This window comes from Harmonia axyridis, chromosome 1, assembly GCF_914767665.1.
Source record: "Harmonia axyridis chromosome 1, icHarAxyr1.1, whole genome shotgun sequence".
Taxonomy (NCBI): Eukaryota; Metazoa; Arthropoda; class Insecta; order Coleoptera; family Coccinellidae; genus Harmonia; species Harmonia axyridis.
The window spans coordinates 81,550,690-81,577,130 of NC_059501.1; the positions used below are offsets into that span (position 1 = coordinate 81,550,690).

General features: G+C 32.6%; 4 protein-coding genes and 1 long non-coding RNA gene across 6 annotated transcripts; 4 read left to right on the forward strand and 1 right to left on the reverse strand.

Moving 5' to 3' along the window:
• The first annotated feature begins 841 nt into the window (after positions 1-841).
• Positions 842-1,537, forward strand: LOC123674087. The gene has a single exon (XM_045608957.1). The coding sequence runs from the start codon at positions 842-844 to the stop codon at positions 1,535-1,537; it is 696 nt and encodes a 231-aa protein (XP_045464913.1).
• Positions 1,538-4,399: 2,862 nt separating this feature from the next.
• LOC123676213 lies at positions 4,400-5,908 on the forward strand. The gene is made up of 2 exons (XR_006746877.1): positions 4,400-4,746; positions 5,558-5,908. It is a non-coding gene; the product is annotated as an uncharacterized LOC123676213 (long non-coding RNA).
• A 3,913-nt stretch (positions 5,909-9,821) lies between these two features.
• LOC123676191 (serine/threonine-protein phosphatase 6 regulatory ankyrin repeat subunit C-like) lies at positions 9,822-20,997 on the forward strand. Of its 2 annotated transcripts, XM_045611940.1 has the most exons (3): positions 9,822-10,455; positions 14,060-14,403; positions 18,915-20,997. In XM_045611940.1, the coding sequence occupies exons 2-3, from the start codon at positions 14,073-14,075 to the stop codon at positions 20,114-20,116; spliced, it is 1,533 nt and encodes a 510-aa protein (XP_045467896.1). In that variant the 5' UTR covers positions 9,822-10,455; positions 14,060-14,072; the 3' UTR covers positions 20,117-20,997. The 2 variants fall into 2 exon arrangements, with proteins under 2 accessions (XP_045467896.1, XP_045467900.1); XM_045611944.1 differs by lacking the exon at positions 9,822-10,455 and having other exon boundaries at positions 12,300-14,403.
• Positions 20,998-21,108: 111 nt separating this feature from the next.
• LOC123676207 (coatomer subunit zeta-1) lies at positions 21,109-22,254 on the forward strand. Its single transcript, XM_045611969.1, has 5 exons — positions 21,109-21,255; positions 21,308-21,553; positions 21,608-21,741; positions 21,828-21,918; positions 22,107-22,254. The coding sequence occupies exons 1-5, from the start codon at positions 21,238-21,240 to the stop codon at positions 22,152-22,154; spliced, it is 537 nt and encodes a 178-aa protein (XP_045467925.1). The 5' UTR covers positions 21,109-21,237; the 3' UTR covers positions 22,155-22,254.
• LOC123676202 (guanine nucleotide-binding protein G(f) subunit alpha) lies at positions 22,179-25,291 on the reverse strand. The gene is made up of 7 exons (XM_045611955.1): positions 25,064-25,291; positions 24,392-24,563; positions 24,199-24,296; positions 23,207-23,408; positions 23,012-23,142; positions 22,658-22,844; positions 22,179-22,596 (listed from the first exon to the last, which is right to left on the reverse strand). Exons 1-7 carry the CDS (start codon positions 25,237-25,239, stop codon positions 22,411-22,413), a joined length of 1,152 nt encoding a protein of 383 aa, XP_045467911.1. The 5' UTR covers positions 25,240-25,291; the 3' UTR covers positions 22,179-22,410.
• Between the last annotated feature and the right edge of the window lie 1,150 nt (positions 25,292-26,441).

A 26,441-nucleotide genomic window follows, 5' to 3' on the forward strand; every position in this document is an offset into this window, starting at 1 on the left:
TACTGACGAAAAACATTCGAGGCAGGAGACGTCTGGACTATGCTGTTTTTGGGCAAAACATAGATATCATAGAAATGATGTTTTCATTTGCTGTACGTAAGAATTGCCCAGAGAATGATTTAATGATGGCGTACCATCGGACCACGAACCTAACCTAACCTAACAATCTCTGCCAAAATGTGTATCGAAAAGCTGAAGAGCTTAGTGTGGCATCATCTTGAGGCTTGAACATTAAAGATGTACTTCTTATGGATGAAGTCGAGCTTGCAAAAGTTTAGAAAAAACAAGAGTGCCTCATCGGACATTAGTAGTAATTTCAAAAATTTTCAAGCATTCCGTTACAGTTTGATGAAAGCATACAAGAATGCTTCAAAGATAAGGACTGCTGAAGATACAGCTATCAACTTCCTTAATATGCAGCTGAACTATAAATTACCTGTTCTGTTCATAGAAATAAAAGGAGAAATGATAGGAAGTAATTTCAAAACAGAACATCTGAAAGTATTTCTCGGAATTATAGATTTGGAAAAACTCCGTTAGACCTAGTCAGCAGTGTTCCTCATTTGCTTTCATCGAAGATGATTGGAGTTTATAAGAAGTCCTTTCTCTTCAGAAAAAATAGTAAGTCGTAATATCTAGATTGGTTCTTTAGTTATTTTTTACGGAATTAAAAATTAATTCTCTACACATAAACATAGGGCCATAGAAATTGCGAACAAATGCACCATGATCAAATTACTAGAGAAAAGAGTTGATCCAAACAATAGAAACTATCCAGGGACTGCTCCTAAGCATGGAGCAGTGAGCCTCAAGTGTCACCTACTTCAAACCCTTCTCGGTTATGACGGAGCAAAACCTTAAAGGCCCAAAGGGAAGAACATCCACTCATCTGGCTGTCGTGTCTTGCAACAGAGTAATCCTAGATTATGTGGGGACGTTCAGCCTAAACATCAGAATCAATAATCGTAACTCTGCTCAGGTCGTCTTCATCAAAAACTCCAATATACCCATAAATGAACAAATCCACCAATTCATTCGTGCTGGTCCTGATCTAACACTAACAGATCAGCACGGTTTGAACGTGTTGCACCGCTTAATTCACAGTAATCCATTTAACTCACAACTAGAAGAATTGATTACGGAAGTAATAAACTGGGGAGTTGACTTAGATGCGAAGACATCAGAAGAGCAAAACACTGCTCTCCACTTAGCGGTGAACACCAGTTCACAAAGCAGCAAAGACCTGGTGCATCTTATTCTTTCGAAAAGAGCAAGTTTACTGATGAAAAACATTCGAGGGAGGAGACCATTGGACTATGCTGTTTTTGGGCAAAACATTGATATTATAGAAATGATGTTTTCGTTTGCTGTACGTAAACATTGCCCAGAGAATGATTTGATGATGGCTTACCATCGGACCACGGACTTCTATTCTAGTATATCTAAACTTCACAATCTCTGCCAAAATGAGTATCGAAAAACAGAAGAGCTTAAAGTGACATCATCTTCCGGCTTGAACATTAAAAATGTTCAATGATGTCAAACTAGCTAAAGTTTTAAAAAATAAGAATGCCTCATCGGAGATCAGTAGTAATTTCAAAAATTTCCAAGCATTCCGTTTTAGCCTGATGAAAGCATACGAGAATGCTTGTAAGATAAGGACTGCTGAAGATAACGCTATCAATTTCCTTTATACAGAGCTAAATTATAAATTACCTGTTCTGTGCATAGAAAGGATAATGAGTAATTTTAAAAAAGAACATCTGAAAGTATTTTTCGGAAGTAAAAAAAAATTTTAAATACGTTCAATTTTTCGAACATCAAATTACTCATCATTTCTATGCAAAGAATAGTTAATTTATACTGCTGTATATATGAAGGAAGTTGATTGCGGCATCTGTTGATATTCAATATTTTAATCATCTTTAGCTGAAAAACTGCTTTTCAGATATTTTTATTTTTATATTTTGATTGTGAATATATTTATATATTGTTGTAGAATTATGTAAAAAGTTTTTATTCATTTATATAGTTCATAATTCATTACTAAATATTACTTATCTATACATATAGTTATTTATTATATATTTCATTATAGGTACATATAGGAATTCATATTTATAACTATCAAAGAAAATCTAATTCAATACCTATTCATTATATTTACTCTGTATTTTTAAGGAATTATACATACTGTTATAAATATTTGATATTTTTAATATATGCACTTTTAAAAATTTTTTATTCGTTTACTTCTCAACATTCGCAAACCTTCGAGTCTGGTTATGAAAACCAAAACATGTCAATACATTCTTTTCAATTCACTACTGGAAGAATTCATTAGGGGTGTAATAAACTCGGGAGTAGACATATATTTTAAGACATCAGGAGAGCGAAACATTCCTCTCCATTTAGCGATCAACACCAGTTCACGAAGCTGCAAAGACCTGGTGCATCTTCTTTTTTCGAAAGGAGCAAATTTACTGACGAAAAATATTCGAGGCAGGAGACGTCTGGACTATGCTGTTTTTGGGCAAAACATAGATATCATAGAAATGATGTTTTCGTTTGCTGTACGTGAAGATTGCCCAGAGCATGATTTGATGATGGCTTACCATCGGACCACGGACTTCTGTTCCAATATATCTAAACTTCACAATCTCTGCCAAAATGAGTATATCGAAAATCTTTTCTAAAGTGGCATCATTTTCCGGCTTGAACATCAAAAATGTACTTCTTATGAATGAAGTCCAGCTTGCAAAAGTTTTAAAAAACAAGAGTGCCTCATCGGAGATTAGTAGTAATTTCAAAAATTTTCACGCATTCCGTTTGATGAAAGCATACCAGAATGCTATGAAGATAAGATACATATATCAACTTCCGTTATACGCAGCTGAACTAAAAATTACCTGTACTTCGCATTGAAATGATAGTGAGTAATTTTCGTAAGTAATATCATAAGGGCTTCTAATTTTTCCGAAAAGAATCGAAAAAACACGTTGCTAAGTAATATTTTGACAAGAAGCATGAGTGCTGGTGGCAACAAAAATCCGAGTCGAAGACGAGGATTTTTGCACCTGCACGAATGCTTTTTGTCAAAAAATATTACTTTGCAATGTGTTTTTTCGATTTTTTTCACAGGAAAAATTAGATGCCCGAATGGTATTTGACAAGACTATTTCCTGAGTAACAGATTATTCTGCATGCATTACCTATTATACTGATTTCAGCACAGTAATTGTTTTTTCACTTTATGCATTAGTTCTCGAAATATTCCTAACTAAGTATTTGAAAATGAAGTGGTGTTTTCATGGCACTTGTAGTGTTCGACATTTTGAGCTTCAAAACAACCATGACTGTGGCTTCCTTCCTAACTAACTAACGCATGAATATTTCGAGAACTAATGCATAAAATGAAAAAACAATTACTGTGCTGAAATCAGTATAAAAATACCTTTAAATTGAGGTATCACTCACCCCATCTTCCCTATTCAAAAATTGGGGGTGGGGGTTGTAGCAGCAAGGGTTGAAGCGCTATGCGTCCGTAACCTACATCTTAAGTTGTCCCCCTCGAAACAGAAATCGACCTGTCCGAGCATTTCTATCGAAAAACTTTATTTCGTCTGTAATCTCGTCTGTTTCGTTTTCAAATGGAGTCCTGCTGGAGTGTTTTCATCCCATAATGAAACCATTGCATTATACTCATCCAATTTCAATGAAGTAGAGCTGCACTTCCTTTTATTTGCACACGTCTGCAAATTCCTTCTTTTCGCATTACGAGCTTCCCTACTAGACTTAAAGATAATGTATTTAAATGGGTCAAAAATTATTTTCCACTTCACAAAATACATTTATGCCTTTTTTTGCAACGGTGTTCCACATTGTCTTCACAACTAGTTCTTTGTAATTTTCACCGTTTTCCTTCTTCATATTCCACGCCCAATCTTTCAGAATTAGGTTTAGTTGTTCTAAAGTTGTGTTTTCCGTAAGCTCATAGTTCTTTGCTTTGCAGAATGTCACGAACTGTTTCCATATTGAAGTATGAGTTCTGAGGGTATTATACGGTATACTTTTCTCAATCGCCAGATCAATATTAGACAAAGAATCGCTTCCAAAGCGACTCATTTTCACGATATAAGCTGACTAACTAGCACTTGACAATAAAATCAGAAAAAATTGTTGAGCGTCGTTTTCTGGTGTCCTTGGAGATTATAATTACGTTTGTTTTCAAAGGTATTGTAATTTTTGGTGACAACAACTGTCAAGTTTTGCCGCGGGTAAACGCGAATAAACTGCTGACAGGTCCTACCAAACAGTTTTTCCACCTAGAAACCATTTGTAATTCAAAATTGCGCGTTTCTGATTGGTGCAAATTACGACGAGGGAAATAGTCAAACAAAATTTCTGGAAGTATTTCTCGAAACCAGTATATGCGAATTGGAACAAGAGTGTAAAAGCTTCTGACTTTACGTCAGTGCATTCATAATTTTCATTCGTTGATTTTCAAACATTCCAAGACGAAAACTGAAAGTTCGACTATAAAAAATTATCTGAACTAGTGTGTACCGGTATTCCGATATTCCAAATCAATTTGAACAAACTTCGCTATATACCTAGTCAGCAGAAATCCTTGCTTCCACAGAAGAGACTTGGAGTCGACAAAATTTTTGATTGAAAATGCAGATTTCTTATACTACAACCAAGAAAATGGGACTACACCAGCGTCTTTTCTCTTTAAGAAAAAAGGTGAGTCAAAGGATCTAGATTCATTACATAGTTATTTTTAACGGAATTAAAAATTAATTCCCCAGCTTGATATACCAAATTCCAAATTGTACTATATATAATTTATCGTGTAACTCTCCGTGCCTATTTTGAATAATGCACGCATCAAATTAGATCGAATTTTAAGGACTTTTGTTGAGATGTCAGATCAAGTGACATAATTTTAATAGTTTGATACAACCAACAACAAATATGGAGAATCAAAAAAAAAAAAAAATTTCCCTGCAAATTTGCAAGTTGCTTCTTGAAATGTGTAGAATCCAAAATTGGATGTATTGGTATAAACATGGTGATTCATTGGGTAATATGCATAGGTACAGTAAGATAATATCAATTTGGGATATAAAACCTAAGGTGCATCAAAAAAATGAATCCGATTTTTTATATCAGGTTTGAAATTGTCAGTTTATGTTAAATAATATTTCCTCCATGATATCAAAATTTTTCAAAAAGTTGCCTTAATTTTTTTTCATTTCTCCTGATTAGTCAATTTTAATTTTTTTCATTCTGTAGAGTTACTTTTGTTGAGGAGGCAAATGTGTCTCTGCCAAGGGCAGCACTCTTCCAAAAAGATATGATATGTTAAGGACTTGATTATTATAGGGAAAAAAACAGTTTTATTTTCATTTTATCGCTCTACTGTATATTTGGATATTTTGTTTAGTAACGGTTTGTCTTCAGTGATTTTAGACATCTTAGGTAGAGGAAACAAACCATCCTCGACAAAGCGTTCCAAAAACGACATTTCCTCAAAATCTATCTTTATTTCCAGGTTAATTGCTGATTGACGATAAGCTGTCTTGGCGATTTCATATAGAAAAACTGAAAAACAAACTTGCTCCAATGATAGGTGCTGTAAGGAGATGCGCCAACTTCCTAAATGATCGTGCCAGAAGGGTGATATATGAAAGTTTTATAGCGTCACAACTTAGATACATGATAGTTTGTTGGGGAAACGCACCAAAATACCTAATGGAGCAGATCCAACGGTATCAAAACAGAGCAGTCAAGGCAGTGTACGCATTAGATTATTTTACATCGACAGACAGCCTATACACTAATACATCAATATTTAACATTGAAAAAATGAGAGCTTATGAACAAGTCAAACTAATATATAACATCAAAAAAAATTACCTAAAACACAAACTAAATTGCAACTTGTTAATGAATGTCACACCTACCCCATCAGAACACAGAATCAACTTAGAACCAATTACAGAAGAACTGTGAAATCACAAAATACGCCCATCTATAGGAGCATAATGACTTATAACTCGATTCCTGTGACTGTGACTGACTCAAACAATCCAAAGGAGATGTGCCGTAATCTAAGAGAATACCTAGAACTTAATTAACCTCAATGTTTGTAATTGTTTGTTTTGTTGTTTTTTTTCGATAGAAGTGATTTGTTAATTTAGATTTGTTATATGAGTTGAAGCCTTGGTACCAGTACACCTGTACTGATTTAAGGTCAGAAAAATAAAGTTTTATATATATATATATAATATTTCAATGGCTACATCATTTCTGAGCTCACTTCTCAACCCCAACTTGGAACCTCCAGTGAAACCACACAGCAACCAGAATGACGATTTCGAGTTCATTCCATCAATGGATAAATCATGGATCGATTTCCCCAAGATACGCCACTACATGAGGGAGTCCGTCTAACTAGCCTCTTGCACCTCTAACGGAATGGAGCCAACCCTAACCAGGCGAACAACATGAACTACACTCCAGTGCACGAAGCAGTCAGATACGGTCACGAGGAACTGTTGAAGCACCTAGTCAAATTTGGAGGGGACATCAACAGGATAGGAGGCGATTGTTACCTTACCCTCCAAATGGTATCCTTGTCCAAACACCCTAATTTTTTGAACGCAGTCTTGGACTGCAAACCTGATCTCAACAAGAAAGACGTTTTCGGCACTCCCACCCTTATAAACTACGTCAGAGAGTAACCAAGCAGGCTCCTGGACATACTGAAGCTACTTGAATTCGGCAGTGATCCCAACCTAACGGATAGATCAGGATATAACAGCCTCCACCACTTGGCCAATAATTGGTCGATCAGCAAATCTGCATTGGCCAGGGCACTCATCAGCTACGTTATTGATGTGGATGCCGTTACTCCTGACAGCAATTTGTCAGCCTTGCAGTTTGCTTACAACCGACACAACAACTCGCTGTTGATGCACATCTTGCTGGTAAACGGAACTAACCTAAGAACTGACTGGGGTAAGATGAAACCCTTCGATTTGAAGGCTGCGTACAACGCAGTAATCTTTACTCACGGTATTATGAGAGGATTGGACTACTCTGTAATAAAGAGAGTGGTAAACTTGCGTTCATTCTCTGGTGAAAACAGCCACTCTACAGTAAATGCGAAAGGCAGCTGTAGAAGATGAAGGTCAAGCGTATAAGGGGTCAGCCTTTAACCTACTACGAGTTCTTGATGTTGAGCAAGGAGGATTGCAGCAAGTTGATCGTAGATGATGATTTACGCAAAGGAATCACAAAGACTGTTGTCATATTTCCGCAATTTTCCGATTTTTTTCTGGATAAGCTGTATGCTGGGATCCAATGGCGCCAAGATAATAAGAAAGCAGCTGATTTCCCTAGTTGTTTGTTCAAATTGCCCTCGGAAGTTTCTGAGCATATACTCAGTTTTTTTAGCAACGATGATTTGGCTTACTTACATAGAAATGGAGAATCTTGTAAACTGGTGAGGGTTAGCTGAAATCACCAATGTTTTATTCATTTTTTGAAACATCTTGACTAGAGTCAAGTTGAAAGCGATATAAGACTGACTTCATTGGAATCCTGAAGGGAAGATAGGTTTTCAAAATTATAATTCTATTTATAGGCATATTATAGATATAATTGAAGGATGATACTGACGGGATTTTGTCCCATTTGAAAGGAAAAAAATCTCATCAGTTACGGTATTGATGTGGATGCCGTTACTCTTGACAGCAATTTGTCAGCCTTGCAGTTTGCTTACAACCGACACAACAACTCGCTGTTGATGCACATCTTGCTGGTAAACGGAGCTAACCTAAGAACTGACTGGGGTAAGATGAAACCCTTCGATTGGAAGGCTGCGTACAACGTTGCAGTAATCTTTACTCACGGTTTCATGGGAGAAATGGACTAAACTTCGTTAAAGAAAGTGACAAACGTGTGCTGAAAGACTAGTCATAAGATGCCACTGTACGCGAAATGCGATTTTCAACTGAAGAAGATGAGGTTCATGCATATAAGTGGTGGGCCTTTAACCTACTACAAGTTCTTGATATTGAGCAAGGAGCAATGCAGCAAGTTGATAGTTGAAGAAGAAGTCTCTTTATTGTTTTCTTTTACATATTGAGCCATACAACATTGAAGAATTTTATTGTTCAAGTAGAGATAATGTAGTCAATATTTGAAATATTTTTTTGTTTTTCTTTTTTGGATGACCTGTTTTTCTTTCTACTTTGTATATATGGGAAATCAATAAAATATTGTTATTGTTATTGTTATAGATTTATGCTTCGACATGTCAAACTGCATCGAACTGATTTGTTACCAACGAGGAGTTGACGTTTGAAAATCTTGTAAACGGTTGAGAGCTGACTGTAGAATGCTCATTTCATCAATTTTTTATTAATTTTCTTGAAACGACTCCACTAAAGTCAAGATGAAAGCTATATGAGTATGACTTAGGAGGATTCATTGGAATTCTAAACGGAAGATAGATTTTTAAAATTATATTTCTCTTTATTTCATATTGTATTATATTATAGATATAATTGAAGGCTGTTACTGAAGGGCTTATGTTTCTTTTGGAAGAATAAGAAATATTTCCATGTTAACTACTATTTCCCATGAAAAAAATGTAATTAATAAAAACTCTAATACGAATAAAATTTGAAAAAATACATCAAATTATTTTGAAGAATTGAAAGGGCGATACTGAAAATCAAAAAATTCATTTACAAATAATTATTCTATTTATTGATTATGTGTTGTTATCATATAATCAATCTAATATTTATTTGATAAATTCGAAGCCTTGAGTTAATATTCATGAATTATATAATTGATTTTGGATTTAGAAATAATGAATTACGAATACTTATGGGATAAATTGAATTGAAAATCAGCAAAATGAATGTTAGAAATGAATAGATAACTTGAATTAAATAATTGCAAAAGATTTTTCATAGAGACAGTTCGACACATCGCTGTGGAAAAAAATGAAATAGGTTATGATTCACATTTTCGTCCATATATCACAAATAAACTTGTTTCTTAAACTGGCCCCTATTTGGACATTTTTTATTTAATGTTCTTGATAATTTTCATTATGTGTTAAGATAAATCAGATTTTTTTATTGTAAATGACATATTTATCCATACTTGAATAAACATTGAATGTCTTAATTTTAGTTATTCATTTATGAATTCCCTTCATATTTTATCATGATATAATTTTTAATAACTTGTATTCTAATTGTATCATCTGTTTATCATTTTTACCAGTTGAAAATATTGAAAAAACGAAAAAATTCTCAAATTGGAAAAATGTTACATTTTCAAGAACACTTTAGTTGAATTCATTCGCAAAGTAAAACAGAGAAGCATTTACGCTCTTTTCCTCAAGTCTAACAATCAAATTCTTCGAACAAATTAATGAAAACTATAGTTCCAAAAAAAATAAAATCTAAATACCATAAAAGTCAATGATATTCAATACTTTTTTTCAACGTGTATTGTTGAATAATATTAGAAGGATATTCATAGAATTATTAGGTTCGATATTCTCAAGAAAAACCTTTGGAATTGTCGCGGAAGAACAACTGTTTTTCTTTAACCTAACCTTCCCGAGATTTTCACAGTTTACGTTTTAGTAGCTATGTGTAAAACAAAATAAATATAGATAGAAAGCAAAAATGTTTCTATGAAAAATTCCAAAAGCGGAAGATCTCACCTTATTATTATTATTACCTTATATTATTATATATAATATTATATTATAATTATATATAGGTACTGTTTATCATTTCTCGTGAAAATTCTTCCGAAAAGGAAATGATATTGTGTAATTCTAAAACTCACTCATTTTCTTGCCATGTCATAAACAAGGAAGTTTTGACATCAGGTTTGTCATCAGACGGCTGAATTTACTATAATGAAGCAAAAATGTTAATTTGAACAAGCACTTAATTAATGCTCCTTACTTAACGTCATCATTTTTCTGATTTTTTGCTGTTTTCATTTGTATATTTCACGTTTAAAGATAGAACTCACCTGAAAAAGGCATACTATAATGAAACAAACATTTCAAATAGAAATATCTGAAAGCTATTCTTAAGTTCGTTGGGTGGAAATAATGCAATTTACAGATTTGACATTTTCCACACAAAATTAAAATATTCATTGTGATACTTTAGGTCAAGATTTCAATATTATTCCAGAAATTACAAATCATTAACTGAATTTGTTGTCAAATATTAGTTTTTGTTTCGCAATTAACTTCAATTTTGACAATCTAAGTAATGACTGCCAATATTTGGACATAGACGAAAGAGATAATAGCTATAAATTGAATGAATTATGATAGTTCTGCACAGATAATAATCATTGCATTTGGAATATTTGGATAACATCAAACGACTTGGAAATGTGAGTAAAATGAAAAGAGGAAGTAATTATAAATTCGAGTGGCAATTTGGTGCTTTTATAATTGAATTTCTGAGAAGCTAAATGAATAATTATCTTATATGCTGCCTCTTTGTCTCCTACCGAAAACCATACTTTCTCATATGCATCTTGAACTTTCATATTTTGAGATCTAGAATCTACAATTCAAAGGTTGAAAATTTTTTAATTCTGTATATATAGATCCCATTTAGTGTGCGGTTAGTTAATCAAATCCCGCAAATGCGGGATCCCTGATTAGCTGAAATTCGATCTCACCTGAAAATTTTTCGATCCAAAAATTATCGTAAAATTTTCCATACCTAACCCTTAGAAAATTGAAAAAAATTAAAAGTTTCTTCAAGGGACTATTGAACCATTCTATTGATAGATTCGACTATGTAGATCACGAAAATGCTTGCAGTTTGGCGATTAGTACATTATTTCAGAAATTATAAGTAAAAAACCGGAATTTTCGAACAAAAAATGGATAAATTTCCCGAGGCTGCAACTTCTCCTGGACTTGAGCTACGCACATGAAACCTCACTATGTTTTAGATCAGAACTAGATGTTCAAAAAACGTTTTAATTTGAGGGGTCTGTGACGAATACTTTAGGAGATATAACGATTTTTTATGGAAATTCAATTTTTTCCATAATTTCGAGTTCGAATATCTTCAAAACTGTGAGGTCTACGCAAAATCGGTGAGCGGTGTCAAAATTGACGATCACTGATTATCCGAAATCGATCTCACCTTGAAACCTCACCTCACTATGTTTCAGATCAGAACCCGATGTTCAAAAAAGGTTTGTATTTGAGGGGTCTATTAAGAATAATTTAGGAGATATAACGATTTTTGGATGGAAATTTAATTTTTCCTCAAATTTCGAGTTCGAATTTCCTCAAAACTGAGTGGTCTACACAATATCGGTGAGCCGTGCCAGAATTGACGATACCTGATTAAGCGGTCTCACCTGAAACATTTTTCGTCGAAAAATTTTCGTAAAACTTTCTATACCTAACCCTTAGAAAATTGAAAAAAGTTGAAAGTTCCTTCATGGGACTATTGTACCATTTTATTGATTGATTCGCTTATGTAGATCATGAAAATGCTTGCAGTTTGGCGATTAGAACATTATTTCAGAAATTATAGGTAAAAAACCGGAATTTTCGAACAAAAAATGGATAAATTTCCCGAGGCTGCAACTTCTCCTGGACTTGAGCTACGCCCATGAAACCTCACTATGTTTTAGATCAGAACTAGATGTTCAAAAAACGTTTTAATTTGAGGGGTCTGTGACGAATACTTTAGGAGATATAACGATTTTTGATGGAAAGTCAATTTTTTCCATAATTTCGAGTTCGAATATCTTCAAAACTGTGAGGTCTTTCGAAAAAAATATGGTTGAAATTCCCGGGGCTATAACTTCTCTTGGGCGTAAGCTACGCCCTTGAAACATCATTATGTTTCAGATCTGAACCCGATGATCAAGAAACGTTTTTATTTGAAGAGTCTATGACGAATAATTTGGAAGATATAACGATTTTTGGATGGAAATTCAATTTTTTCCCAAATTTCGAGTTCGAATTTGCTGTGGGGTCTACGCAAAATCGGTGAGCGGTGAACCTGTGATTTTTGCATAATTTCACTTGCACTGACCCATTGTTTTCGGTTTTTTGTATAATTCTCGTCATAAAATTTCAATACTGTAGTTATCAAAGAACTGAACTGAGTAATTCGCTTCGAAAAATTTTCTGAGCTTTGTTAAACGAATTTATTGTGTTTCTTTCAAATTGCAATTGATTTCGAGAAAAAATCCAAATAGTTCTCAGGAAAATCCAAATTATTATAAACATCCAGATAGTAATGTGATGAATGAATTAACTATAAGTTTTGGTACTTTTTTACCCATTCTGTAGCGACGATTAATGAAGATTCGATAAACTGATATAAGCATCAGTAAAAAGTAAGACTGTATCTCGAAAACAAAGCGTTTGCGGGCTCATATTTATGTGACTTTTTATTCTTAAAATTATCTCTCGTTTTCATTCGTAACTCCATTTTAGGAAAACCCAATACTTATAAGGTAAAAACAATCGAATGAGTAAAAAAAAAAAATTTTTAGGTAATTTCTCTCTTTTTTTCACATTACAGATATGAGTATACGTTGTTGCGAAAAAAATTTTTTCGATTACTCCCCCCCAAGAAAAAAAAAGATCTTCGCCATTTATTTGCGTCCTAGATCTTTTCTTCAAAAGCAGTGATTCTTTCAGGTACGTTTTCGGGGTAACAGTGCCTCCCCTGGGACAGGAGCACGTGTCCCTCCGGAGGAAAACTAAAAAATTGAGGGCACCCAGATTCAGTTACGAGGTTCTCCTTGAAGAACAAAAAATGTGCATGTTCAAAAATTCAAAGTGCTGAATGCGAAAGCAATTCCTCCAAATTTATATTTTTTTTAAGCACAGTATCATTAGGTCCCATTAGAGATATTTTCTCAAATTGTTTGAAAATTATTACCAAACATGTCTTCGAAATGAATGAATTTATTTCAATGTGATTTCTAAAGTGAATTCTTGAAGAACGGAGGTATGTACTGACTTTTTGATACTTTTTCATACTGGGTGTTATTCCAAATGGCACACTCTGTATTTAATTTTTAATTAAGTAGCAAATTTTATTATTTGGAATAAGTACGCCATAGTACGCCACAATTTTTTCCCGAAATGAAAAATAGTTTTGAAATTCTCAATCATTTATTACCAAAGTTGACTTGACTTTTTTCATCAGATTCACGGTTTTCTCTTAAAAAAATAAAAACCGTTTCTCATAATTGAATACAGAATTAATTTTTTTTATTTTTGAATACTTTATCACACTGTATCTCAAAAGGTAAGACGTTTAGGACATATGTTCATATGAAGTTTTTTCTCAATATGGGACCGAAAATCATCCCTATAAATATTGACATTCAATTTAGAAACACTGTATATCTAAATAGGACAAATTAGTCCTAAGCATACAATTATCATTTTTATATGCTTTTCCGTTTCCTCAAGAAAATTGTACCAAAAAAGTTATAAATAACGTTGTGTCGAAAACATAATTTCATGTTCAACTCGTTAATGCGATATTTCTTCGAGAATTAACTTGAATATGAATCTGAACAAGAACGCGAAAGCTCTTGATTTTAGGTCGGTGCTTTTCTTATTTTCATTCTATAAATTTCTCATATTCGAAAACGAAAACAGAAAATTTCAGAAGGGAGATATACTTCGTATACTTTAAAGATGATTCGAAATAATTATTGGAATATTTCTTGATGATAACATCTATGTTGACTTAACGGCATTACTAGACCAAAATAAATTGGAACATTCCTACCAAATTGAATTATAATATCAAACTAAATAATAAGTTTCTGTCTTGATTTGCCATTGATCGAAGATAATGCCTAAATAGCAATTAAACTCAACTAATTGCCATTCTTGAATGACTTTGATTACTATATATTTGTGACAAAGTTTCATAGGGACACAGTCATTTCTGAAACATTTCACGTTCATTTCGAGTTTTTCGATATTTTGCAGATTGTGCAGAGAGATGTCTTTCTCAACTGATGAATTTTCACGTACCCAAGTTGTTGATAGTGAAATCGAAAAAAATTCAAAATACATCGAGATCATGGAAGATATACATAAGGCGGTCAGTGAATACGACTACAAAAAATTATCGGAACTTATTGAGTCTACCGGTACTTCGGATATTCCGAATCAATTTGGACAAACTCCGCTATATCTAGTCAGCAGTGATCCTTGCTTTCACAGAAGAGATTTGGAGTTGACGAGGTTTTTGATTGAAAATGGGGCAGATTTCTTATACTACAACCAAGAAAATGGGACTACACCAGCGTCTTTTCTTTTTAAGAAAAAGGGTAAGTTAAAATATTTAGATTTATTATACACTATGTCTAAAGTCTATACACTAAGTATGGAATAAATTCATTTTTAGCTAAACAGACCATTTCAAGAAATAATCCTGAAACACGTCGATTTTTTATTTCAATTTACCGCATTTTAAAATAATAATCTAATATACAGGGTGAATTACTTTCGAGTAATTCGTCACCGTCATTTTTTTCAAATGGAACACCCCCATTTTGTATCAATTTCCCGATTACCTACTCTAGTTGAGCCGAATCCAAAAATGTATCACATGTTGATTCCAATTGGTACAGGGTGGACAAAAATACAATAGTTTTGTGTGTGCTCATAAAGTAACGCGAAACATTCTTCATTAGTTAAATTAACAATATTATCAAAAATACTTATTATCTAGCGGCAATTGGTTTGAATGTAACACCCTGTAGTTTGTGTCATTTTTAGATTAATAAAAATTAGCTGTTTCCAAACATGTTTGGTACTTGTGGTCTAGCAGACAGAATATGAAAGAAATTAATTCTTATTTTTATACATTTTTATTAATCTAAAAATGTAACTACAGGGTGTTACATTCAAACCAATTGCCGCTAGACAATAAGTATTTTTGATAATATTGTTAATTCAACTGATAAAGAATGTTATGCGTTACTTTATGAGCACACACAAAACTATTGTATTTTTGTCCACCCTGTACCAATTGAAATCAACATGTGATACATTTTTGGAATTAGCTCAGCTAATCTAAAAAAATGACGGTGATGTCATTACTCAATAGTAATTCACCCTGTATATTAGATTATTATTTTAAAATACGGTAAATTAAAATAAAAAATCGACGTGTTTCAGCATCATTTCTCAAAATGGTCTGTTTAACTAAAAATGAATTTGTTCCATACTTTACGGACACAGTGTATAGTTATTTTCAACAGAATTTAAAATTAATTTTCTGGTTCGACATTACAAACTCTTTCAACTGTACTTTTTTGTCCATCTTCATTGATTCAGGAATCAAATTAAAATGAATTTTAAGGACTTCTGTTGAGATGTTAGATCTACCATCATCATTTTTAATTGTTTGATAAAACCTAAACAAATGAGGAATATTAAAGAGAAAATGTTTCTTACAAACCGTAACGGAAATGAAGCGGGATAGTTGAAAAGTGATCATAGTCTAGCTAAATAATAATTTAATATTTTTTTTTATTTTCAGTTAAAATGTTGATTTGTTGCAACGTTATTTTCTTTCAAAATAAAGCTAGCCCTATTTCGGAATGGGCATTTTTCCTCGTTTTTATAATTCATTTTTCGATGAAGGAATGTTGTAATATGTTGTTCAGAATGTGTGAAACTTATTCATTAATAAATGATAAAAATTTGTTTTCGAATACGGACATTATGAAAGAGTAACATTTGAGGAAGAAAATTTTTTGTTCGTTCCAATTTTGTGCCACTTAATTATCGAAACATCTAGATTTAACCAAAGTTAATAGGTAAAAAAAGTTGTATGCGGAATCTCCAAATACATTTAGTCTTATTTTTTTTCTTCTCTCCAAATAAGTAAATAAAATATTTATTAAAATATTGATATTGTTTCGACTGGTAACCTACTTATTAATTTTTTGATGGTGAACCTGAGATGAGACTTTTTAATTTTAAATAGACCCACTGCAGACGAAAAACATATACAAAACCATTATTAAAATAATGTAAAGGGTGGTTCATAAGTTATGATTAATTGAAAAAAGCACCTCGATCTTTCATCTACCCTTAGGTTGTGTATATGCATTTTCTAATGGATCAATGAAGATATTATGTTTTACTATGATGCCATTGTTGTTCAGTATTTTATTTAGACAAGGGGTTTCGGATGATACAATTGTAAAATTCGATCGATTTTCTATAGATAAATAAACCGAACTTCAACCTAGCTCGATCTGTTGGTGCGGAAATATTATATGCTTTTTTTTATATTCTGCTCGAATTTTTTATTGTCATCATTGAAAATAATGGCTCACAAAAATCTTGGAGCATTGTTTGTTCGAACACAAGTTTTTTTCCGTCTAACACCAACTTCCTAAAACTAGATACAATAAATTATCGCCGGTGTAAATTTCCATTTGGATAATTTTAGAATTTATAGATACATTTGATTTGAAAGGATTACTAAATTTATCATTTATATTGAATAAACATTCAGAATAATCATCATCAATAATGTTTCAAGAAACATCAACAAACCTGTTGAATTTAACAGATGATTTTGACGTCTTCAATTTACACAATGTAGGTACTCACATGACCTGATTTACAGCACTTATGACACTACGCATCTTTAAAATAGCACTTGCCGGACAGGTGGTTCGCTTTTCCAAAATTGCTGCAACTGCTTGATTTTTGATGTGATCCTCGTTGTGAAGAACAAAATGGCGGCTTCTGATGATGATGGTTCGGACCTTGGAGGACAGGTGGTTCGCTTTTCCAAAATTGCTGCAACTGCTTGATTTTTGATGTGATCCTCGTTGTGAAGAACAAAATGGCGGCTTCTGATGATGATGGCTCGGACCTTGGAGAAATGTTTTTTCGATTTTATTCATAGCATTTCCCTCTATCAATCCAGATTTTTTTTCTGCATTTTCCATGCTGACGGCTAAATTTATGGCTGATTTATATGTGAGACCTGTTTCCGTGAAAAGTCGTTGACGAATGATTCCATTTCTGAGACCGAAGACTAACTGATCCCTTAGGTTAGTTTCCAGGGAATTTCGGAAATTACAAAATTTTGCTAGATTTTTTAAAATTGCCATGTACTCTGGAATTGACTCCTGCATTTGTTGCTTGCTTTGTCTGAATTTGTATCTTTCTGCAATTTCAGATGGTTATGGTTGCGAAAGTTCTTGCATGATTTTCACTAAATCTTCGAAATTCTTATTTTCCGGCGACTCCAGAGAGCAAAGATCGGTCAGTAATTCGAATGCTTCATCCCCCATGATAATGATGAGAATTGTTTTAAGTTCTGCTTCCGTTTTATTCGCCTTGAAATACTGTTTGATACGAGTTATGTACCTACGTGTTCCAGTTTTTCTCGTAAACTTTGAATTCTTCAAATTTTCCGAAAGACATGATTTGAAAATGTTCACTTATTCCACAAATTTAGTTTATTTCAAATTTAATTTCTTATAATAATTTTTTTATATCCTCGTCGCCTCTGTGATAACTTTCGGGTAAACCATACGAGATTTAAATTGATACTGATTTATTTCAGAGCAGAACATGAACATGTGTTGATACAAAATAATACATATCCTATGAATATAGATAACATATACAGTCTGGACAATATAACATATACATAATCGAATTATTTTGAAATAGTAATATTCAAAAATTTATAATTCCGAAACTATTGGAGCTAGAACTTATAGTGTTGAAGAATATTATATCTGATAGGTAAAATGGTTTCAAAGAACGTTCTGAAATTAATTTTCGGAGGTATAAATCGTACAAAATTTGATATCTACATTTTTTTGGCTTTCAAAATTAGTGGTTCTTATTGAGAAAGTAAATCCGTTAATAAATAAAATCTGACCAGACGTTCCGTACTCATTCACACATTTCTGTAAATTTATTTTATTTGATCAAAAACGCATCAGCTTATTCGTGCTGTAGCTAAAATACAGGGTGGCCATTTGAAAACGAAACAGACGAGATTACAGACGAAATAAAGTTTTTCGATAGAAATGCTCGGATAGGTCGATTTCTGTTTCTACTTAAGATGTAGGTTACGGACGCATAGCGCTTCAACCCTTGCTACTACAACCCTCACCCCCAAATTTTGAATAGGGAAGATGGGGTGAGTGATACCTCATTTGAAAGGTATTTTTATACTGGTTTCAGCACAGTAATTGTTTTTTCATTTTATGCATTAGTTCTCGAAATATTCTTAACTAAGTATTTGAAAATGAAGTGGTGTTTTCATGGCACTTGTAGTGTTTTGTGAAAAATCGCCATTTTGAGCTTCAAAACAACCATGACTGTGGCTTCCTTCCTAACTAACTAACGCATGAATATTTCGAGAACTAATGCATAAAATGAAAAAACAATTACTGTGCTGAAATCAGTATAAAAATACCTTTGAATTGAGGTATCACTCACTTCATCTTCCCTATTCAAAAATTGGGGGTGGGGGTTGTAGCAGCAAGGGTTGAAGCGCTATGCGTCCGTAACCTACATCTTAAGTTGTCCCCCTCGAAACAGAAATCGACCTGTCCGAGCATTTCTATCGAAAAACTTTATTTCGTCTGTAATCTCGTCTGTTTCGTTTTCAAATGGCCACCCTGTATAATAAGATTCTCCATTTACATTAATCGACTGAATTATTGAGATTGAACAATTCCATGCATTGATACAGATATTTCAAATTTTAAATTGATATGTCGTTAGACCCCAATTCCAATTTATTTACTGCTAATTTGACCAAATAAGTAACATATATTTTTTTTTATAGACCAGTCCCTTATCGACCTAATGCTGTCGAAATTCGAAGATGTCAATGAGCCCTTGGATCTGCACGGCAATACTGCATTACATTTGGCTGTAAAAATTGCAAACGAAAGCACCATGGTCAAATTGTTAGAGAAAGGAGCTGATCCGAACAGAAAAAACTCTACAGGGATTGCTCCCATGCATGAAGCAGTGAGCCTCAAGTGTCACCTACTTCAAACCCTTCTCAATTATGGCGGAGACATAAACCTTGAAGGCCCGAATGGAAGAACACCCATACATCTGGCTGTCGTCTCTTGCAACAGACTGATCATAAATTATGTGTTGACGTTATGCCCAAACGTCAACATAAAAGACAATGATCGCAACACTGCATTAGCCCTCCTCATCAAAAACCCCAATTTACCCTTGAATAACCTAATTCGCAAATTCATCCGTGCTGGTGCTGATCTAACACTCACAGATCAGCACGGTTTGAACGTGTTGCACCGCTTAGTTCACAGCAATCGATTCAACTCACAACTAGAAGAATTGATTACGGAAGTAATAAACTGGGGAGTTGACTTAGATGCGAAGACATCAGGAGAGCAAAACACTGCTCTCCATTTAGCGGCGAACACCAGTTCACGAAGCAGCAAAGACCTGGTGCATCTTCTTCTTTCGAAAGGAGCAAATTTACTGGCGAAAAACATTCGAGGGAGGAGACCATTGGACTATGCTGTTTTTGGGCAAAACATAGATATAATAGAAATGATGTTTTCGTTTGCTGTACGTAAAAATTGCCCAGAGAATGATTTGATGATGGCTTACCATCGGACCACAGACTTCTATTCTAGTATATCTAAACTTCACAATCTCTGCCAAAATGAGTATCGAAAAGCAGAAGAGCTTAAAGTGACATCATCTTTCGGCTTGAACATTAAAAATGTTCTTCTTATGGATGATGTCAAACTAGCTAAAGTTTTAAAAAATAAGAATGCCTCATCGGAGATCAGTAGTAATTTCAAAAATTTCCAAGCATTCCGTTTTAGCCTGATGAAAGCATACGAGAATGCTTGGAGGATAAGGACTGCTGAAGATAACGCTATCAACTTCCTTTACACAGAGCTAAATTATAAATTACCTGTTCTGTGCATAGAAATGATAGTGAGTAATTTTAAAAAAGAACATCTGAAAGTATTTCTCGGAAGTAAAAAAAATTTTTAAATACGTTCAATTTTTCGAACATCAAATTACTCTCTATCATTTCTATGCAAAGAATAGTTAATTTATACTGCTGTATATATGAAGGAAGTTGATTGCGGCATCTGTTGATATTCAATATTTTAATCATCTTTAGCTGAACAACTGCTTTTCAGATATTTTTATTTTTATATTTTGATTGTGAATATATTTATATATTGTTGTAGAATTATGTAAAAAGTTTTTATTTATTTATATAGTTCATAATTTATTACTAAATATTACTTATCTATAAATATAGTTATTTATTATATATTTCATTATAGGTACATATAGGAATTCATATTTATAACTATCAAAGAAAATCTGATTCAATACCTATTCATTATATTTACTCTGTGCTTTTAAGGAATTATACATACTGTTATAAGTATTTGATATTTTTAATATATGCACTTTTAAAAATATTTTATTCGTTTACTTCTCAACATTTGCAAACCTTCGAGTCTATGAAAACCAAAACACGCATGTCAATACATTAAATGATAATTAATAAAAATAAAATTATTGCAACAATAACAGAATACAAGTGCAAAAGTGAGTAGTGCAAAGCAGTACCTATTCAGATATAGCTTTAATTAAACTGTGTTGTCCTTAGTATGTGATGTACTTTATACTTATACAGTGTTCATATATTGAGGCTACAAGCGAAAATGAGAGATTAATTTTGAGAAATAAAGTCCTATAAACATGGGCCCGCAAACGGTTTTTTTTTTCGAGATACAGGGCGTTTCATGCACCATACTAAAGTAATTTGAGTGGGAGTGAGAGCAAAAAGTCATCACAGTTCGTTGAAAAAACACCGAAACGTAAAGATGAGGACAATTGAGGTACATGGGGCAGCCATAGTTGATGACATGAAAACATTTTGATCAAAATGTAAATTGAAGAATGCAAGGACTCAAATCAGAAGAAACTTTTAATACTTCGTTAATCTATGACTTTTACCGAAATATTTGACACTGACAAGTGACAGTAAATGTCACATCTTCCGTCATATAAACAGCCACGCATGTATTGATGTCTGTCCAACACCAACTCGTATTTGAAGTTTTCTTTTTGTATTGAGTTAAACATTACGAAAAATGGAAGGATCACTTCTTGTATGTCGTTTTTGCTTTGTAAATTATGAAAATTATAAGTAAGGATTTTCAGGAACCAACGTTATATACTCTCAAGGGTATTGCCATTTTGGATAATGATGGAAACAGAATATTGGCCAAATATTATGATAAAAATATATTTCCTACTGCAAAAGAACAGAGAGCCTTTGAAAAGAATCTGTATAATAAAACGCATAGAGCTAACGCTGAAATAATAATGTTGGATGGATTAACATGTGTATATAGAAGCAACGTTGATTTGTTCTTTTATGTTATGGGAAGTTCGCAAGAAAATGAGGTATCTATATGACTCCCGAAATTAGTTGCATTTTTATCATGACTCTTATTGCAGTTGATTCTTATGAGTGTATTGAATGCTTTATATGATTCAATAAGTTTAATCCTAAGAAAGAATGTTGAAAAGAGAGCTGTACTAGAATCTTTGGATATTTGTATGTTAGCTATGGATGAAATATGTGATGGAGGGTAAATTAAATTTATTATAAATATTTAATTCATCATGTAGTAATTAATATTTAGAAATATGAAATTAATTGACTTATTGGTTCTAGTATTATAATGGATGCTGATTCTAGTTCAATTGTATCTAGAGTAGCTTTACGAACTGATGACATTCCTTTAGGAGAGCAAACTGTAGCTCAGGTAACTAATGCACTACATTCCATATTTTGGTGAATAAGGTTTCATATGATTCTTCCAATGAAATTGTATTATATGATTTGAATGTTTATGTAGTTTGTATTATTTTTCAGTTATACTAATAAGATTCTTTTAGAGTATTTTCTGTTATTTTATTTTAGTTAGAAACTTACTGCATGTTTCCTTTATAGGTCCTTCAATCAGCAAAAGAACAGCTAAAATGGTCGTTGCTTAAATAATTATTCATAGAGAAATAAAAAATGTTTATATATAATTATATTTATTGTAAGTATTCCACAATTTTAAACTATCCTTGTAATAAAATGATATAAGTTAAAAGATTTTTCTAGTATCACAACACCTAATCAAGTGATTATAAATTCAAAATAATTTACATTTGTTCAATCATTCATTCAAAATAGCTAAAAAATTAACATACTCAAGCTGTTAATTTGAAAGTAATTGTTATGAAACTTCAGTGTTGGAGATTCCTACTCAAAATAATTGATGAATAGTTTGTCTTAAAACTATTTCTTGAACACAATCAAATACTGTTCTGATGTTCTTTGTGTCTGTTGCCACTGTGTAATGAATATAAACGTCTCTTTTTGGTATAACTTCATGGATAAATTTTCCCGGTATAAATCCAACATGTTCTACAGAAAGAGGCTTCACAAGTTCCTAAAACAATATATACTGCAGTTCTTTTCTTTGCTGTAGTTTGTTTCTTAATATTACTAACCAGAATTTTGTCTTTCATGTAGCTCTTAGCCTTATCATATTCGTCGTTGAAATAAGTGTTTTTATTTTTTGAATAATACATTTTGTAATCAGGAAAATAATCTCCCAAATTTTTTCCCTGTTGAATCTTTCGTTTCAGAAGATCTTGCTTGTTCAAAAAGACGATCAAACCAGCAGTTCTTAGAAATCTGTTGTAAACACAAAAAAATTATTCCTTGTCCTATTGCAAAGTTGAATTATTTGAGTCTTTTATGAAAGTCAATCTTGTACCAAGGAGTAGGAATTGTTGTTTAACTACATGTTATGGGCAATATCACCATGAATTTTTTTTATACTTGAATAGTTGTAAACTTACCTACTTCCATAGATATCGTTGAAAAGAGTCAAGGATTCCTGAAATCTATTCTTCGTTTGGTCTTCCCTCAATTGTTGATCAAATTCGCTAGCTGCTATTAGAAACAAAATCGCTTCAATCCCTTCGAAAACCTAGAATAGTTCATTGCCTCCTAATTGGACACTAATATTTTTTATGAAAAATCTCTTTTCGAACCTGTATCCACTTTCTTCTTTCACCTCTTTGGCCTCCAACATCATACATCCAAAATTTTGGTTGGCCGTTACCATATTTTTTCTCGTTACTTATAGTGAATTCAATTTTGTTAATACTAGTTGTTTTCTCCCTGCAAAACAAAATATCCTGCGTATTTGGTATATAATCTGTTCTTCTTATGTCTTCGACTCTACCTAAAAAACTGTTAAAGTAAAAATTAAGGTTCATATTACACAGAATAAGTACTGATACTGTATTTTTCAAATATTCCCGCCGTCGATTATTATATTATTATGAACTTGTTAAATTGACAGCAGTTTACATCAGTTATACCAACATAATACATTAAAATATACTGCGATATTTATATAGCAAGCGTATTTTTTTAAAAGCTTTATTACTTTTTATTCAAGAAAGCATCCTTTCAACTGAAACTCCTTTATACTGGGTGGAAGCTGAACTAGTACTATAGTATACTATGCTAGTACACAGGAATTCTAACCATAAACTATTCAACAGTATAAAAAATATTTTCCTATTTATTAACATCCAAGTATATTAGACTCCCCAGAACTATATTACATTAATTTGACGAAAAAAAAGGTTATTGAATTTGCAAAAAAGCTCTAAATACAAAAACTCGTATAATCCAGACCTATTCTCACTTGATCAGAACTTAACTGACGTCAATTTGAAATAAACGCTTGTGTCATTTGAATTTAGTGTTGTACTACTACAAATCTGATGATATTTTCTACAAAAAATATTCTAGTTATTTTTGGAGACTGTAAGATTATAGTATTTAACACATTAAATTCTAACCTGAAACAATTTGCTATAGTAAGAATGTAATATCAAAATAGTGGTCTTCCTTTAATCGACCATCAGTTTTCCTGTGTAAATGAGTTGAACACTCGCCCTGTATAAAAGAGTCAGTTGTAATGACTCCTCATGTAAACTTTAAATAGATCTTTTTGTACCTACATACTTACTATTCTGCACAGTCCAACAACTGAAATTCATTAGATCTTTTGAGGGCCTTCTGCACTCCAGGATCTAATACTAATAATTGCACATGGTCAAAATACTCCTGCGAAATATTCATTTGTTCAAAAATACAATAATCAATGAGAAAACGTAATATATGACGATCAATAATATAGATACAGAAAAAAATAGTCTTACCTGTTCAAATAAACAGTAATCAGGACCAAGACTTAATAAATAAACCACAGATGGTTTAGATGATTCGTATTCAACAGCTATAGGTGGAAATATTTTGGGCATATTGTCTAAAATAACAAAAATGCACTCATGCAGATTGGCCCTGATGTTTGGAATTTGTTCTTTCAACTCTCTGTGAAAAAATTTCTAATAGAAACATGCATCACAAGAGAATTAGAATTTTTGGAAAACTATGTTGTTTTTTAAGAAATTAAAGGATCGACTCTGATAAATTAAAAAACCCCTCTTGAAGTGATAGTCGAAACTAATACTCACGCGGAATTAGAGCTTTACCTGTCATTTGGTTTGTTTAGAATGCTAGAATTTGTGAGTTAAAAGTGATTTTTGCAATGGATGAAAATATTAACGAAAAATTATCCTCAAATTTTGCATTTCAAAATGAAATTTCGTGTGGCGAAGTGTTGAAAATGTTATGTAAGGTTTGCGAATTGGTGCAGTACATTCAAAATTTGAATTATCGCTCATAGGCAATCTTTTCAGACATTAAAAAGATTTCGCGGTTAATACTGATGAAGTAGATTCCAGAAAATGTGTTTAAATAGTATCTTATCTTGCAAATTAATGATATTTTTTGACAAAGTAGTATGAGACATGTATAAAATGTAGTCCTACCTTTCAGAAAATCCATTTATATGCAGAATTTTCATTTGTTTGATGATGGTGGTCTTTCCAGATTCACCAGTACCAAGAAGAAGTATCTTCTTAACTTCATTGAATTGTTTTTCCACGATCTTCGAGCTCTTCTTTCTGGAGAGTCTTTTTGATAAATTTTGGGACAATCGAAACATGATACCTATAGTTTGTTTTGTCGTATTCCGTTAGGTACATATTAGAAAAATTGGTATTCAATACAATTTAATCTTGATAATAGAGAGAAGTTAATCTTATCTTAATTCCAACGATTTCATTAAGATTTGAAAGCAAATAAATGATAACCGCCGATATTGTGAACTCCCAGATTTGCAATAGGTGATCCAATTAAGTTCAATATTCTATTTTTGGAATATTGACGACTTAAAAAACTCTTCAAATATTTGTTATTTTCTCTATTACACAAATACCACAATTCATTACGCAAAAATTTGTTAATATAAATTGTTAACAATTTTTTTTCAATTAGTTTGGATTTATTTATTATGAATATCTTCGGTCCTTAGATCCTTAGCACTTAAAGGCTCATTTTCACGGTGATAGTATTATCATAAAAATTTCGAATTCTGCCAGTGGATGTTGAAATTTTTTTCACATAAATAATTTAACTTGTTTTTTCACTTTTCCAAATAATTGACGTTTAGAGGGGAAACAAAAAACTATAGTGCACAATTACTTTAGTTCATCATTTCCAATAATAAACCGTAGGAATTGTTCAAGAACCCATCTCTTTTAAATTATTTTGTTAACCGCTCTCCTCTCTTTAATTACTTGAGATATTTTACGAGGAAATAATATAATATAATATGAATTTATTATTATTAAGCAAAAAAAATATTGAATTTTAATTCTATTTGTATACCATGTATATGAAAACAGTAGATTTTGAAAAGCCCTTATAAACGGTCATAAATGACCGTCCTAGTGCAATTAGTTACGTACATCGTTTGGACAAAAAGTCATCCATATGGTTCACCGATGGATCAAAATCAGAGAGAGGTACTGGCATTGGGATATATGGACCTAAACTGAGGATCTCTAAAGCCCTGCTAAGTGAACCCTCTATTTTACAGACAGATATACTGGCTGTTTACGTATGCGCTCAGGAGTGTCTTAAAATGAACCTCAAGGGGGCGCATGTCTACATCACCACAAACAGCCAAACCACACTGAGATCCCTGGAATCCTACTGCCAAGGGTCTCTGTTAACCTGGGAGTGCCATAACACCATAGGGCAACTGGCCAGAGGCAATAAAGTGAATCTACTATGGGTACCAGGGCACTGTGGTGTTGAAGGATATGAAAAAGCCGATGAACTTGCAAAAAGTGCATCGAGGTT

Excerpts from the sequence above, each read along its gene's own strand:
- LOC123674087 (XM_045608957.1), top strand. The coding sequence starts at position 842 with ATGACGGAGCAAAACCTTAAAGGCCCAAAGGGAAGAACATCCACTCAT.
- LOC123676191 (XM_045611940.1), top strand. The coding sequence starts at position 14,073 with ATGTCTTTCTCAACTGATGAATTTTCACGTACCCAAGTTGTTGATAGT. Across the intron at positions 14,404-18,914 it reads TTTTCTTTTTAAGAAAAAGG|ACCAGTCCCTTATCGACCTA; the intron begins GTAAGTTAAAAT and ends TTTTTTTTATAG.
- LOC123676207 (XM_045611969.1), top strand. Across the intron at positions 21,742-21,827 it reads GATGAAATATGTGATGGAGG|TATTATAATGGATGCTGATT; the intron begins GTAAATTAAATT and ends TATTGGTTCTAG. Across the intron at positions 21,919-22,106 it reads GAGAGCAAACTGTAGCTCAG|GTCCTTCAATCAGCAAAAGA; the intron begins GTAACTAATGCA and ends TTTCCTTTATAG.
- LOC123676202 (XM_045611955.1), bottom strand. The coding sequence starts at position 25,239 with ATGTTTCGATTGTCCCAAAATTTATCAAAAAGACTCTCCAGAAAGAAG. Across the intron at positions 24,297-24,391 it reads ATTACTGTTTATTTGAACAG|GAGTATTTTGACCATGTGCA; the intron begins GTAAGACTATTT and ends AATATTTCGCAG. Across the intron at positions 22,845-23,011 it reads AACGATATCTATGGAAGTAG|ATTTCTAAGAACTGCTGGTT; the intron begins GTAAGTTTACAA and ends TGTTTACAACAG.